The 15,757-nt window shown below is 40.6% G+C and overlaps 2 protein-coding genes and 3 pseudogenes across 2 annotated transcripts; all 5 read left to right on the forward strand.

Moving 5' to 3' along the window:
• Positions 1–719: 719 nt before the first annotated feature.
• On the forward strand, positions 720–1,932 carry LOC149099871 (uncharacterized; annotated as a pseudogene).
• On the forward strand, positions 1,878–2,712 carry LOC149099872 (uncharacterized; annotated as a pseudogene).
• A 4,100-nt stretch (positions 2,713–6,812) lies between these two features.
• LOC149099873 (uncharacterized) lies at positions 6,813–8,006 on the forward strand. Its single transcript, XM_089278371.1, has one exon. It carries the CDS (start codon positions 6,856–6,858, stop codon positions 7,921–7,923), a length of 1,068 nt encoding a protein of 355 aa, XP_089134497.1. The 5' UTR covers positions 6,813–6,855; the 3' UTR covers positions 7,924–8,006.
• A 308-nt stretch (positions 8,007–8,314) lies between these two features.
• On the forward strand, positions 8,315–10,382 carry LOC149099874 (uncharacterized). The gene is made up of 2 exons (XM_089276921.1): positions 8,315–8,669; positions 9,368–10,382. The coding sequence occupies exons 1-2, from the start codon at positions 8,315–8,317 to the stop codon at positions 10,366–10,368; spliced, it is 1,356 nt and encodes a 451-aa protein (XP_089133047.1). The 3' UTR covers positions 10,369–10,382.
• Positions 10,383–13,398: 3,016 nt separating this feature from the next.
• On the forward strand, positions 13,399–15,681 carry LOC110061935 (uncharacterized; annotated as a pseudogene).
• The last annotated feature ends 76 nt before the right edge of the window (positions 15,682–15,757 follow it).

A 15,757-nucleotide genomic window follows, 5' to 3' on the forward strand; every position in this document is an offset into this window, starting at 1 on the left:
TGTCACCAAAAGATTTAGTTTATCTAGGTTTTGTTGAAGTCGTTTTCACAGCACTACTATTGCTAAGGCTTATTGTCAAGTTGCTTTATTAGTCTAATTGTCATATGATTACCAAATTGTGATTCTTTCACCCTATATTTAGCTATTTTGCGCGATAGCCGTTGATGTCTTCGTTTGTTATGACAAGAGTTGTTATCGTCTCAGTTTTATTAGTTTCGAGTATCAATTGTCACGTCCATTTGTTTCACACTGTGATCTTGTTAGTTTTATCATGATTTTTCTATCCTGTTAGATTTGTATTTTATGCCTTATCTTAGTAGGAGTATTCTTAACTATCGCTTTTCAGTTCGAACCTACTACTACTACATCTATTTGCACAACTACTACTCCTATTCGTATCTGTTACTACCACTTGTGATCAACTGGTTTTCGCTACTTCTTCAGTCGCTACCTATTGTGAACTAGATCTACGGACTTGATCTGTCATTAAATCAGTTTGAATCTACCAAGTGGAGTTCAAATATCTCGCACCGTGCTACCCCTGTAATTGTTTAAGATTTGAGTAAACGTAACCTCTAGAATCTTTACAATTATGAGAAGGACGTCTCATGCCCGAAGAGTTGAAGAAAGCTGAGATGTCATGGATCCGATGTGCCCAAAAGGATTTGAAGAGTTGAATGAAGAATGGAGAATTCCAGACACTGAGCCTGTTTGTAGACGGCAAAGAAATAATCAGGGTTGGAGGAAGGATCAACAAAGCAATCATGTCTTACGAAGAAAAACACTCAGTGCTACTTCCCAGCAAGCACAGAATATCACTACTTATTACAAGCCACATGCATAATCATGGACACCCTGGAATAGCAACCACGACTGCAAAAACAAGATGAAAATACTGGATCCTAAAGGCCAGCAAGCTCAGTAAGGCTGTGAAGTTCAAGTGTGTTACTTGTTGAGAAATGGCTCACAAGGCAGAGACGCAGTTAATGGCCTATCTTCCACTGCTTCGAATGGCACCGCAGACCCCCACCTTTCCACTATACTGCTTGCTACTATCTTGGACCTTTCAGTGTCAAAATAGGACGAAACACGAGAGCACAGCATTACGGCATCATCTTCACCTGCATTAACACCAGAGGAGTTCACCTAGAAATGGCAGTGGACTTGACCACAATGAAATTTATCCAGCTTAGGAGATTTTTCGGTATCCATGGATACCCAGCAGTGCTGTTGAGTGACAATGGGTCGCAGATGGTTGGTGCAGCTCGAGAACCGTGGAAAATGGTCCAAGGTCTAGATTCTGACCAGCTCCGTGATTACTGTGCTGAAAGATGCATTCATTGGATATTTACCACTCCAGTGGCCACCCACCAGAACAGATATGCTGAGCCACTTGTTAAGAGCTGCAAGCGAGCTTTAAAGAAAGCAATTGGCGAACAGGTTCTGACTCCATTTGAACTGTACACTTGCCTCCTAGAAGTTGGAAATCTGGTAAACCAACACCCCATTGGCCGTGTTCCAAATGACCCTGAGGATGGAAAATATCTGTGCCCTAATGACATGCTCCTGGGATGCGTGACATCGGAAGTTCCCCAAGGCCCATTCAATGACACGAAAAACCCTCGACACTGAGTAGAATTTGTGCAGAAAATTGTGGATTCCATCTGGCAACATTGAAGCCAAAACGTACTCCCAGCACTAGTAACTAGGAACGCGTGGCATACTGCAAAGCGAAACATAGAAGTCGATGGTCTCCTAGTCATGGCTGACAACAATGCCAGGAAAACGCAGCTGCCAGCGGCTTTCCACATTTTTCTTGCCAATCACAAGGTCAACAAAGTCCGCTGTCAGGAAAACAGACATTTTTTTCATTTGGCTTCATTATGTCTGCTTTGGTGAAATTTTCATTGTGTTTTGGACCAGGAAAGCTAAGTCTTTGAATTTCATTCATTTATTTTCAATGTTCAGAGAATAATAGAGTTTAAAAAGTAAATTGATCTCAGCAATGGCTACATAAAGAGCTATGAATTGCATATATTCATGGCAGGACAGATCCTTGGCAGTGAAAGTGACCACTGTATCGTGCTCAGTACCACAACCACCGAAACTTTATGGACTACTGAAACTGCACAAACCTCGTATACCGATGCGACCTATAGTGTCATTCTGTGGGTCCCCTACGTATCAACTGTCTAAGTACTTGACGACCATACTGCAACCCCTCACTGACAAATCAAGATGCAAACTACAATCTACGGAGAACTTCATTGACACTATTAAGACAGTACAGATACCTGATGACTACAAACTCGTGTCTTTTGATGTGAAATCACTGTTCACCAGTATTCCACTTCAATTGGCATTAGTGTACCAAGACTGCCATTCAACAATCTACTGTTAAACTACTGTCACCGACAGAAGACATCATGGACTTACTGAACTTTTGCCTTACATTGACTTACTTTCAGTACAATGGTAAACACTACAAACAGTTGCATGGAACAGCCATTGGATTGCCTGTTTCTGTTGTTGTCACAGAAATTGTGATGCAACATGTGGAGGAACGTGCCCTTGCAACTTGCTGACAAACGATACCACTTTGGTTACGCTACGTTGACGACACCTTTACCGCCGTTCACAAAGACAAAATTGACGATTTTCACAACCACCTAAACGAACAGAACGTCGGCATCAAGTTTACTAAAGAGATCAAAGAAAATGGGAAACTTCCTTTTCTAGACTGTTTGGTAAGCCACGACAACGAACTGTGAACAACAGTGTACAGAAAACTGACACATACCGACAGATTACTTGACAAATCATCCTACAACCCGACTTCACACAAAGCCACGACTATAAAGACTTTGATGAGACGCGTGCAACTAGTTTGTGACACACCGGACAGCTTACGTGACAAAAACAGATACCTTGAACATGTTTTTCACAAAAACAACTGCAACACTGACTTTATTAGACGAAACCTTTACCGACCTACTGAAGCTCACACTACAAACAGGAACCCAACACCTGTTACTACAGTGACCATACCTTACATTAAGGGCACTTCTGAGACCATCTCACAGATCCTACAGCCCTAATATATAGATTTAGCCAGGCATAAAAGTGGAGCTCCTGGGTTATTTATTCTTACTGACCTTGCTTTAACAAAGAATTTACGGAATATAACAATTTTGACTTTTGTTTGTTTTACCTTGCCAAAAGTAATCAAATATAATATAATTTAAGTGAAACAATTGATAGAGGGTGTCAATGGGGTTCACTGTTAAGCGTGTAATGATGGTTTTCTTGGTATAGTAACCACATAAACGTCAAAATATTAACTGACTAACATATAAAAAAGATTGACTTTTTAGCATATACAGTACATAACGCCTAAAGGGTGCAGACTTTCTAGGATGAATAACGACATTCTTGAGATAAAAACTAAATTTCAGGTAACTTTGACCTCATTTAACACTTCTGGAAACCCTCTGTTACCATCATTTTTAGTCTTTTGTGTGTCCTGTTGGAGATTGCACTATTTGTTTATTTCATGACATGATCGCAGCCTGCACTTTGCCTGCGGTTTACTTTTGCAGACCTTACAGTTAAAACATGGCAGCCATTGGTGCTGTCATTACTTTTTACAGGAGTTCACAAGTAATTGAACATTTTCGGTCAAGAATTTCGTTTTGGGATGAGTTCTGAAGTTTGACTAACTTCAAATGCCATGTGGAAAATTTTCTCGGCCTGTAGGAGAAAGCAAGGGAGCTCGGAGTGAATAGCTTTGAGTTGAAGTTGTATCGTTTGGTGAGGTTGACAGGAGCAAATGATTGCCAAAATTATACCATTTATACTCAGGAACAGTGGGATCTGGAGAGGCTGCTACTCCTCAGAAGTTCTGAACAGATATTGAAGCAAATGTTGACGCTACTTAAATGGGCCTTTCTGTTCAGAATCCTTGTTTGGCTATAAATGCCTGGTCATAAATCAAGGTCTTGAAAATTGCTTATGGGAGTTTTACGGCAGATCAGGGGAATAGCAATTGTGCAATACAGTGAACAAAATAGTATCAAAATCCAAAACCAAACTTTATTTCAATCATGTCTTACTTTGCAAAACAAGATTATCTACAGCTGATAAAAGTCCTAAAATCATAAAAATTAACTGACTTATCTAATTTTTTGCTGTCTACTGACTAAGTGTCTTCCAGAAGCACACTTTGGCGAATGTTTGGAGTTATTTTCTCAATTATTTGCAAACATAAAAAACACGCAAGGATAAGATTACATATAAGCTTAAGCATTAAACCTTGAAATCCCTAGCCATTTCAAGCATTTGAAGTGTGAGTGCTAAAGCTTTAAATTCTGTGAAAGTCTCAGAGTAAGCTTTGTTTTTTCCTCATATTTAATTGAATTGTTCCTTTCTCCTAGGAAATGTAATGTCTACAGCCAGGGGATGGCTAGTGTGCTGTAAGTTACCTCTTAATTTCAAGGTTTTCTCAAAATATTTTTTTTAACATTCACTATCCATTATTGTTCGCAAAGCACATTGTACAATAATTCATGATACAAACTATTATTGTCAAGTGCTAATTAGTTCTAGAACTAATCGAGATGGGGGAAAGAGTTAAAATTAAAAAGGAAAGAATGGACAAAAGTAATGGACAGCTAAGTAATAATAATTTACAGCAAAATTACAAAAGGTACAAGGGTACAATTAAATTATAGCCATTTCTTCACATTGGAACACATAAAGGAGTAGCTCCTTTATATTATTTTGGAATTTAGATTTGCTTAGTAATTCCACTAAATATGGGATGGAATTCCAGACTGAGACACCAATTCTTGTGAAGGATTTTGTCATCTTCTCTATTCTGAGAAATTGTACAGAGAAGCACTCATTTGTGGATGATCTGGTATTATAGCTATGTACTGTACTGGTTTTTAGAAATTGATTCATGAGGCTTATTGGGGCTTTATGTGTATGAATATAATACATCGAGAAGGACAAATGTTAGAAAAATAAGAGTGGCATTGAAAGGCAAATGGATTTAAGGGAATTGAATGTTTTCTTTTTTTGAAAGAGAATTAAGCCCAATACACATTTTTGTAAGAATAGCAATCATCTTAAGTGTGTTTGTGAACAGTGACCCCATGCACATAATACCAGAGTTAAAATAGGGAGTTATTAAAGTAAAAAGCAATGTGGGACATACATGTATAAATGTCAACGTTTAGCAATAATTCCAATTGGTTTACCAATTCTATGACAGGTGAAGTTGATGTGATTCTTCATTGAGACTAAACTCAATCATTTGTAAGATATTTGACAAATTCTTTCATTTCAAGATTTTTTTTTAATTGGACACTTGTCATGGGGTCAAAGAATTTAATTTGAAGAGTGAAAGGCAGTCTTGAAGAGGTAAAAAAGAAGCATTATATGCAGCACATATAATGTTATTTTATATCGAGACATTTTCTTGGGTACTAATACGTCTATCAGTTATTTGGGTGGAGCAAGGAAAGGCACATCACCTAGGAGACTCCAATCAGATACTAGTAGGCGGGATCGCGGTTACTATTTAGTTTGCTTGGCATGTCAGTTTCGGCCTCCTTACCATTCAGCAGCAACGCTATCTCCAGAGCTAATTTTCAAGTTTTAAGGCAAGTACCCTTCATCCTCTTTTGTTGTTTGTCAGGTTTTCCGGTTTCTTTTTTAATTTACTAACGCAATGGGAAAACCTTGCGTCTTAATTCTGGGCCACTCTTTTATTCGTCGCCTGCACGAGCATATTAATCGTCCGAATGAAAGCGCCTATACTGCCAAGTTTGGTATTTCAACACCAGAATTTCTGTGCAAATGGCACGGCGTGGGCGGTCGAACGATCGATAAAGTTTTAAAGTATGATTTAAGTATTGTGGAGGATTTTGGCCCTGATATAGTGCTCTTACAGCTAGGAACAAATGACCTGCCCAACTCCCCCGCCATTACAGTGGGTTCCTCACTGGAACATCTAGTGACTGTGCTACACGAAGAGTACAAGGTCGACCTGATATGCGTATGTCAAACGCTTCGCCGTTCCTCTTCTGATGTTGCATTTAACTCGAAAGTTGGGCTATTGACAAAATATATGAAAACGGTACTTGAGCCCATCCCATACGCATTCTTCTGGTCTCACAGGGGGTTTTGGAAAACAAAGGGTACCTATTTGTTAGGAGATGGGATTCACTTGAATGGTAGGGGGCAACATAAATTGTATCACAGTTTACGAGGGGCAGTGCTCAAATGCTTGCGTTTACTTGATGTGGTTTAGCTACTTATTCATATCTGCGTGTCGCCGGTTCCAATTTTGTTTTCATGTTTCCTTGCTGTGTTGCGTCCGCAGCTATTTGACATTGTACTTTTATCTGCTGACAAATTTGAGCAATGCTCTTAATTCTACTGTCGGCTGTATGCTATGTCACTGTTATCTTAATGGGGTGCATGTTACTTATCTCGATTTTGATGGCAGTTGTATTTCCTGCCATTCATTAATTTTGCCCCCTTATCTGACGCAGAATCATGAGAGCAAAACGTTGCCATTTAAGTGTACAACCCTTTCCGGCCGCATTCCGCGTGCCCAATTGCACTTGATTACTGTCCTCGCCATTTTCTTTCTTGTATATTCGGAACCTGGCTTTGACTTGCTTATCAACTAGCTACAGTTTTAATTATGGGCCTATCACGTCTGCCCTTCGCGTCACGCATCGGCATTTTAGTTCAGCCCTTCTCGTTTAACAAAGGTAGCTGCATGAACTCCTCTTTGTTCAATCACGAAGTCTAATTTTATTTAATTACACTCTCTGTAAAGCTATGTCTTCTCGTAAACGCCCATCTGCCAGCACCTCTTGCGGTCGACCCAAACGTGTTCATGCCACTCCTTCGGTCTCGACAGCAATGGTGGTCCCACCTGCGACCGCTTCCACTGTAGATATGGCGGCCCTAACGGCAACCCTTACGGCCGCTGTGACCAGCGCCGTTCAAGCTGCAATGAAGACTCCAAATTTGCGGACTGACGAGCCTCCTGCAAGTGAGGGTGCGAGCACCGCCATGACGGTCGAAGAGGCGGTCTCCGAGCAGTTGGCCCTTCTCACATCGCCAGACAAAGGTACTCATGAGCCCAGCTCCTCTGGCTCTTCTTCTCTAGACTATTCAGAGAAGCTAGGATTTTCCAGTATTGCCCTCAAGCTGGGAGGCAACGTTACTGATAAGGTCAAGGCTCGAGTCTGGGCTAACGAGTTTGTAGATTTCAGTCTTTTACTTTCAATATCCCCTAGTCCTGATCGTTATTCCTTGTCAGTCAATACCTCCTCTCTCAGCTCGGGGGCTCATCTTACTCTCGAGCCTTGTAAGACTACGAAAAAGGTCACTACCATTAATCAATGGATATCAGCATTTCATACTTTCGTAGCGATTTACGTTGTTAGGTTTCCTAATGAGGCACCCAAACTGATGAAATACTGCGAAATCGTAAGAGACATTGCCGCTAAGTCTGGCGATTGGCTCTTTTACGACGAGCAATTTCGCCTCCTCCAGCAAACTGCTCCCAACAAGTATCCTTGGGACGCAGTGCATTGGGAACTATGGCTAAAGGTGACATTTCGTGGCCGACAAACCCCATCTAACGGCAACCGGCCCAACAATAGTCGACCCCGATCCGGTCAGTCGCCATTTCCGAAAGGTACCTGTTGGGCGTTTCAAGCTGGTCGCTTTTGCGGGGGTGGATGCAAATTCGACCATAAGTGCTTCAAATGCGGGGCAAAGCATCCTGCCACTCGCTGTAACGTCGAGGGTCAAAAATGCGCTAGTCCACGGTCAACCTTCCATCCTCCCCCGCAGAACTCCACAGCCGATGACTCCCGTAAAGGCAGATCGGCTTGAGGGCCTTTTAAATGGCTATCCCTTCCCTTTAAAAGATTACTTACTTCGAGGCTTTAATTTTGGTTTTCGCGTACATTTCGAGGGCGAGAGGCGAGTTTTTGCACCTCCTAATTTAAAGAGCGCCCTTGCCCAACCGGACATTGTTCGCGATAAACTAAACAAAGAAATTACCGCCGGCCGTATAGCGGGTCCTTTTCACAACCCTCCTTTCCCAGACATGTTTTGCTCACCTTTAGGTATAGTTCCCAAGAAAAATCCCTCAGAATTTAGACTTATTCATCATTTGTCGTTTCCCCGAGGTTTCTCTGTAAATGACTTTATCCCTAGCGAATTTTCTTTGGTGTCGTACGCAACAATCAACAACGCTATTTCCGCTCTGAAACGTACAGGCATGGCTAAAACTGACATAAAGTCGGCTTTTAGGATTATCCCAGTCCATCCTGACGATCACCCCTTGCTGGGTATGAAATGGGAGAACCTTTATTACTATGATCGCTGTCTCCCAATGGGTTGTTCTTCTTCATGTGCCATTTTTGAAGCTTTTAGCACCGCTCTCGAATGGATAGCCATTCATCGTCTGGGGGCCTCAAGCGTACTGCATATACTCGACGACTTTTTATTTATCGCGGAATCTGCCGAAAAATGTCAGTCAGATCTTAATAACTTCCTAGGAATGTGTAAATTCCTTGGCGTCCCTATCGCCGAGGAAAAAACCGTTGGGCCAAATATGGTGCTGCAGTTCGCGGGTATTACGCTAGACTCTGTTTTACAAGAGGCTAGGCTCCCAGAGGATAAGCTTCAGAAATGCCACACTTTGTTATCCATGTTTTATTCACACCGGAAGGTTACACTTAAGGAGCTCCAATCACTCATCGGCCTCCTGAATTTTACGTGCTCAGTTATCTTACCAGGCCGAGCTTTTTTACGTCGTCTTATTGACCTCACGATAGGTCTACAGCGCCCATACCACCGTATCCATTTAAACAAAGACGTTAAAGCTGACTTACAGGTTTGGATGCAATTTCTAGCGGGTTTCAATGGGCGTGCTTTCTTTTTAGATGACCTACGGGTTACCTCCACCTCGCTCGAGCTTTTCACTGACGCAGCCGGTTCAAAAGGCTATGGCACAGTTTTCGGTCGAAAATGGTTTTATGGCTCGTGGCCTGAGTCATGGAGTTCCTTAAATATTACCTTCCTCAAATTTTTTCCCATCATCATTGCCTTGCATATTTGGGGGCCGACCATGGATAATAAATACATTTGTTTCGTGACTGATAATTCAGCGCTAGTTGAAGTTATCAACCGGCAAACTTCAAAGAATAAGCTCATTATGTTACTTGTCAGGGACTTAGTCCTTACTTCGCTGGAGTACAACATTCTATTTCGGGCGCGACATATAGCGGGTATACACAATTCTCATGCTGATTTTTTATCCCGCTTGCAGGTGAAACAGTTCAAACAAATTTTTCCAGAGGCAGACGAAATGCCGACTCAAGTGCCAGAGAGTCTTCTGCCGAAGAGCTGGTCGCTTCCCTGAACGATCTGCTTTCCTCGGCCCTGTCCATGGGATCACAAAAGTTGTATTCCCGAGCTTGGAAAGTTTTTTGTGACTTTTACCACCAATTCGTGTGCCCTTATTCATTCCAACTTCCGATTCCTCCAACCGCAATTGCGCTTTTTATATCATATCTCTGCGCACGCAAATTGGCCGCGTCTACAATTACCTCTTATCTATCAGCCATCAGCTATGTTCACAAAATGAAGGAATTACCTGACCCAACTAAGACATTTTTGATTCAAAAACTTTTGACTGCGGTCAGTAAACAAAGGTCACCTGATACCAGACTTCCTATCACGAAACCTGTTCTTTCCCAGCTTGTGCGCTCACTACAGCACACCAACTCTTCGGCAGTTCAGCGTACACTTTTCAAGGCTATGTTCCTGACAGCTTTTTACGGTTTTTTCCGCATAGGGGAACTAACGAGCAAGAGCCCTGAGTGCGGCAATGCAGTTGTGCAATTTGAGTCGCTGTCATTTTTATCAAAGGACGGTTGCATACAATCCTTAAAGATAACAATCTGTCACTTTAAACATAACACGAACAATCGGCCTGTGGACATTATTATAACACGCGATTCTGCTTCGCCCTTTTGCCCAGTACAGGTGATGCTCGAGTATTGCAAAGTAAGACTTTTCTCACCAGGTCCACTTTTTTGCTTACACAATCGTCCTGTTACTGTCACCCAGTTCAACGCTCAACTGCGCTCTTGTTTATCTTTTTGTTCTCTCGATTCAAGCCGATACAAAAGTCACAGCTTTCGCATCGGTGCTGCTTGTCATGCTGCTGACCTAGGTTTCTCTGATTCCCAAATCAGGGCTCTTGGTCGCTGGAAGTCTGATGCGTTTAAACTTTATATCCGTAACGAAACACTTTCCACTAATTAACATCGGTAGCATGGTTTTTCCCATAGCAAAGGTCTTCCTCCGGCCTGTCCGTCATCGGCTGTAACGCATTTAATTATCTACATTTCGTAGGATGGGAAATTGACTCAATGGCATTGACAGACCAGTCAGTCATGAGCTGTGGCACTGTTAATGCTTCGTGTCATTCCGTCATTATCATGTAATATACTTCACACGCTCTCAAGGCGCTGTTTTAGCTTTTAGTAATGTAATGCCATTAACTCACCAGTCAGTCAGGAGCTGTGGTTTCGTTAATGGTTTCATCCTTTCTTAATTCTTGTATTGAGTACTAAACACGCTAGTTAGTCATGATAGGTTAACCCTTTGGTGGTGTTATTGCACCGTCATCTACACGCTAGTAAATCAGGACCTGTGGCTTTGTTATTGCCTATAGTCCTCATATCTTGTAGAGTTATTGTCACGTCATTTACATGCCAGTCAGTCATGAGCTGTGGCACTGTTTATGACTTTAGTGGTTCCTTTACTTTCACTTCTGGATCTAAGTCAGTACGACACGCTCGGGCTACTCCGACACTCGTTACAGTTTTTTTTCAATACCTAAGGAGATCAGACTAATATCTCCTTTTTGGGATTATCGGGTTCCTTGAATTTATTGTGGGCTGGGCTCTGCTCTCGTCTTGGTGGGGCGGCCACAATGTGTGGCTTTTGGCGGTTTTTCGTGCCCCACCTTTGCTGAAGATAACATCAAATACTTGTAATTTTTGATAACTTTATCTGAGACAAATAAACGTCACACTAGTGGCCATATTTACGCCAGATTGGTGGCTTTGTTTGTAGAGTTTACTTATCATGCTTCAGCAAACGAGCACGGCAAGAGCAGCCCCCATCCCTAAGGCGAAAGGAAAATGGAACGAGATAAAATATAATTTTATTTAATGTCAGTTTATAAGCTTCAAGTAAAGTAAGCTTATATAAACTAGCTAATTAATGGAATAAGTAAGGTTTATGAGTTACTTATATGCATTAATTTTTCCATTCTTACAATATTCTGTACTACATTCTAAAGATTAGAAGTTGCTAAGTTACCTTCCACTGCTTGAAAGGATTTAATTAATTTGGTAACAGAAAAAAAAAATTAAAAATAAGTGAAAAGCAATAAATAACATTGATCTTTGTTCAATTGTGGAGTTATCGTGGAAATCTTTGAATAAATTCAGCTGTTTTTCTTCTTTTTTCCACAGTTACTGGAAGAAGGGAAGCTGATGAGTTGCTAACAAAAAGGTCAATGTAAATTACCAGTTGTCATTTTGCCTTTCCAGTATATTTTTTTCCAGTTATTTTTTCTTGGTTCACATCATACAGCAACTCCTTACTAATCAGTTTTCATTATTTCTAACCTTTTAAGCAGCCAGTGGTGAAATATCAGATGGTGAGTTAAACATACATGTTACACTATCATCATAGATGAAAATTGGTTGGTGGTGAAAAGATAAATTTAGTCTAAAATTTGTTAAGCAAAACATTATACAGTTAACAATCAAATTTACTATCACATGTGTCCAGTCACAGAGATGGGAGTGATAATAACCTGCAATGCTTAATTGCCCTCCAGATCCCTGCTATCTTTCAAGGGCAAGCTAAGGAAGGCATATGATACATTTACTTACCATATTGCCTGTATTTAAAGTGGCTAGGTCATGCAATTTTAGGCAATTTCAGCACTGATCAAAGGGTCATACAACTGACTAAAATATCACAAAAACGGCTCAAAACTATAGAAGAACTAAAACAAAACACAGGAAAGTCAAGAAGGGACATGGATGGACAAAACTGAAGAGGATTACACTGGATTGCATTTGGGTAAATTTGAAAAATGTCGGCCCACCTTTTTTTCAAATTTATATCAGTTTATATCAAAATGTCATTTACACAGCTGGAAAATCATTCTCAGTTGTTATGTACCCGTGATTTTGCAAATGAAAGACTCTTGTTCTGCCAATTTGACGCTTAGAGCTCATAATTAACAAAATAACCTAAAATAGTGTGACCTAGCTTGCCCCTTTAAGAGAGGATCGTACAGGGAAAAGGGGGGGTGTCTCAGGCACAGTTCACGAACAGAGAAAAAATTGAGAATCACAGATATCAAAATTTCATTACTCTGCAGATTATGTGCCTGTCATTCAGAGTGGAAATTCTTGCAAACTGTATATAGTACTTCAGCAATTAATTATAGTCTGTATAGCTTATTTCAATTACCTGGCTGCATGCAGGCAACTGAGGTACTGTCAATGTACCAGGTATTGTTAAGTTTCCATCTTCCTATCTAAAAAGAAACACACCTGCAAGGTACATTGATGACGCAGTCTTCTTAAACAGTAGTTATGATCCGGAATAGACGGTGGCATTAGTGGGAACTGCATGGTTGCCTTGAGTAATTTAGTTCTTGTACATATTGGAATATTAAGCTAAAAGTTTTACAACTGAACATGGTGGCATGATGCAAAAAGACTGCTAAGAATTTTATTACTCTTTTTTTAGCAAGGAGTGCAACTGAACATATAATAGCCTATGCAATTGTTTTGGTCTACATGATGAGCAGTTGTCACCAGTAAATTGTGAACATCATTTAATATCAAACCCTTCCTTGCATGGAAGTATTGTAACTATTGTGATAGGAATGTTAACCCAATTACAGTCAGCTTAATTTAATGGCCATTCGTTAAATATTCTTGCTTGTCCTACCTACCAAGAGTTATAAGTCAGGGTATTTACCATATTTTTAAAATTATTTTCAAACAGGTGATGAAGAAATGCCCATAACCCCAGCCATGCCTTAATCTATAAAGGGCCCTTGTAGAGCCACCTGCAGGAACCCCTCCAGTGGCACCCAGTGCGCCACCTGCTGCTGCGCTGCTAGACCTGCTGCTGTGTTGCTAGACCTGCTGCTATGCTACCAGCTGTGCCACCTACTGTTGCTTGTTCTACCTACCAGGTGTTATTATTTAGTGAGTGAGATATTATTCAAATTATTTTGAAATAGGTGATGAAGAAATGGTTCTAGGAAGAGGAGAAGGGGCCCCAGAAGAAGCCCCTGCAGGGGCAGCAGCTGTACTACCACTGGAAGGAGCCCCACCAGGGGCAGGTGTAGCACCCCTAGGCCTGCTGCTACACCTGAGCACCCAAGGATGAGACCGCAATGGATCAAGTGATAACTAAAACAATAGTGTGTGCATTGTCATCCAATAAAAAATAAAATAAAAAACCATGCAGTGGATAAAGTCAAGAAATTGTGATATTGTAGATTACGGTGGCCCACAACTGTCATGGCAAAACAAAAAGTCACGGCACTGCAAACTTAACTCACGGCAAGACAATGTTATCTGACGGCAAACAAAATTAACTCATGGCAGTACACCATTAATTCACGGCAAAATGAAATTAACTCACGGCAGAACACCCCTAATTCACGGCAAATCAAAGTTAACTCGCGGCAAAACAAAGTTTACTCAAGGCAAAACAAAATTTACTCACGGCAAAACAAAGTTTACTCACGGCAAAACAAATTACTCATGGCAAAACAAAGAAAACGAGTTGGTCAGGGGTTGGTCAGTGGTTGTTATTTGCTTTACAAATGGTATGTCATGTAACAGTAACACACTGCTCGCTCGGAAACCGCCATTTGTAGTGCAGTGTTCCTTATCTCTAAGTATTCGTATTTGCATCTCTTTTAGTTCCGAATAACGATTGGCATGTGCGAAGCTCGGTCAGTAATTCAAGAAATATATTAGATTTTGACCTTCTAACACAGCAATGGGTTCACAGAGTGCTATGACATAATCTTATATACTGAGCTCGTAATATATGTTATACTGTAAAACCGTTCATTTGTAAATACTTTGCATACATACATTTCTTCATTCAGTTATAGCATATATTTTAAAGTTTGTACAGTTAGATCTTTTCTCTTTTTTTCTCTTTTCTTTTTGTGGCTTACTTGAAAACTAGTTGGTGCATTGCAGATTTTGCGGGTCATATCTGCAGGACGCACCAAAAATAGCTAAGTGTATGAGTACATTAAATATTGCATTACATTGCATTGCATTGGATATGTTAAGCTGTGGAAAAAAGTGTCTTGTTGTCATCCCTATATTTTTGTACGTTGACATTTTAGACCTAAGGTTAGAAGATTCAAGTGAGGAAGAAGACTTAAGCAATGAAGTTGAGGTGGAGATTGATGAAGAGACCATTATCAAATATTATTTTCAATGTGGTTTTAGTTACAAATAAATCATTCATTTCCTTGCTAAGCGTCATGACCATGAAATAGGTTACAGCACACGTTTAAGACGATTAAAGACATATGGACTCAAGAGAAGGGATTTTTTTAACGCAGAAAATTCTGGTGAGGTTTTAGAGGCAGTTAGACAACATATCATTAAGATTATCCAGGGACCTGGATCATGTGGAGGATACAGGACAGTATGGCACACCTTAAAAATGGAAGGTTTGAATGTTCCTCATATAACAGTACAAGATATACTAAAAGAAGTGGATCCAGAAGGTTGCCAGTTGAGGAAAGCTCACTGGTTGAAGAGAAGGACTTATTACTGTCTTGGCCCAAATGATACCTGGCACATAGATGGTTATGATAAACTGAAGCCCTTTGGGTTTCCCATACATGGGGCAATAGATGGCTTCAGCCAGAAAATATTATGGCTTGAGGTTACCAGGTGCAACCACTCACCAGACAACATTGCCACTTACTTCTTAAGCACTGTAAAGGAATTGAAGGGATGCTCTAGACAGCTAATTACAGATCTTGGCACTGAAAACGGATTGGCAGCGTCAATGCAGTGTTATTTTCATGGTGATGCTGATGCCCACCGTTATGTCCCATCACCTAGAAACCAAAGAATTGAAGGGTGGTGGTCGTTTTATTCACGGAACAGGTCAACATGATGGCGTAATTTTTTCCAAGATTTGGAGTTTGAGGGTGTCTTGGACTCTTCTTCTGAATTAAGTAAGGAATGTTTGTGGTACTGTTTTGCACCAGTTATCCAGAAAGACCTTGACATTGTTAAAGAACATTGGAACAGACACAGAATTAGGAAAAGTAGGCACAACACTGTCCCTGATAGTCCTGATTCACTATTCTATTTGCCAGAGTTTCATGGGGCTGTTGGAAACCTTCTGCTTAATGTTCCTCAGTCAGAAATTGATTATGTATCTCAGCACATAATTCAGAGAGGAAGTGTTAATGAATATCAAGATTACTTTGATCATGCTAGAAATGCCCTGGGAATCAGTGTTCCAAATGACTGGCAAGAGGCATAGAGACTTTATCGCAAACTTTTAACTGCAGCCATAAATGGTGCTTAATTGCCAAAATCACTTGAGATATTGTTTGACA

Source organism: Orbicella faveolata, unplaced genomic scaffold (genome assembly GCF_042242905.1).
Source record: "Orbicella faveolata isolate gen_17 unplaced genomic scaffold, um_ofav_v1 contig_46, whole genome shotgun sequence".
NCBI classification, from domain to species: Eukaryota; Metazoa; Cnidaria; class Anthozoa; order Scleractinia; family Merulinidae; genus Orbicella; species Orbicella faveolata.

Excerpts from the sequence above, each read along its gene's own strand:
- LOC149099873 (XM_089278371.1), top strand. The coding sequence starts at position 6,856 with ATGTCTTCTCGTAAACGCCCATCTGCCAGCACCTCTTGCGGTCGACCC.
- LOC149099874 (XM_089276921.1), top strand. The coding sequence starts at position 8,315 with ATGGCTAAAACTGACATAAAGTCGGCTTTTAGGATTATCCCAGTCCAT. Across the intron at positions 8,670-9,367 it reads TATGGTGCTGCAGTTCGCGG|GTGAAACAGTTCAAACAAAT; the intron begins GTATTACGCTAG and ends TCCCGCTTGCAG.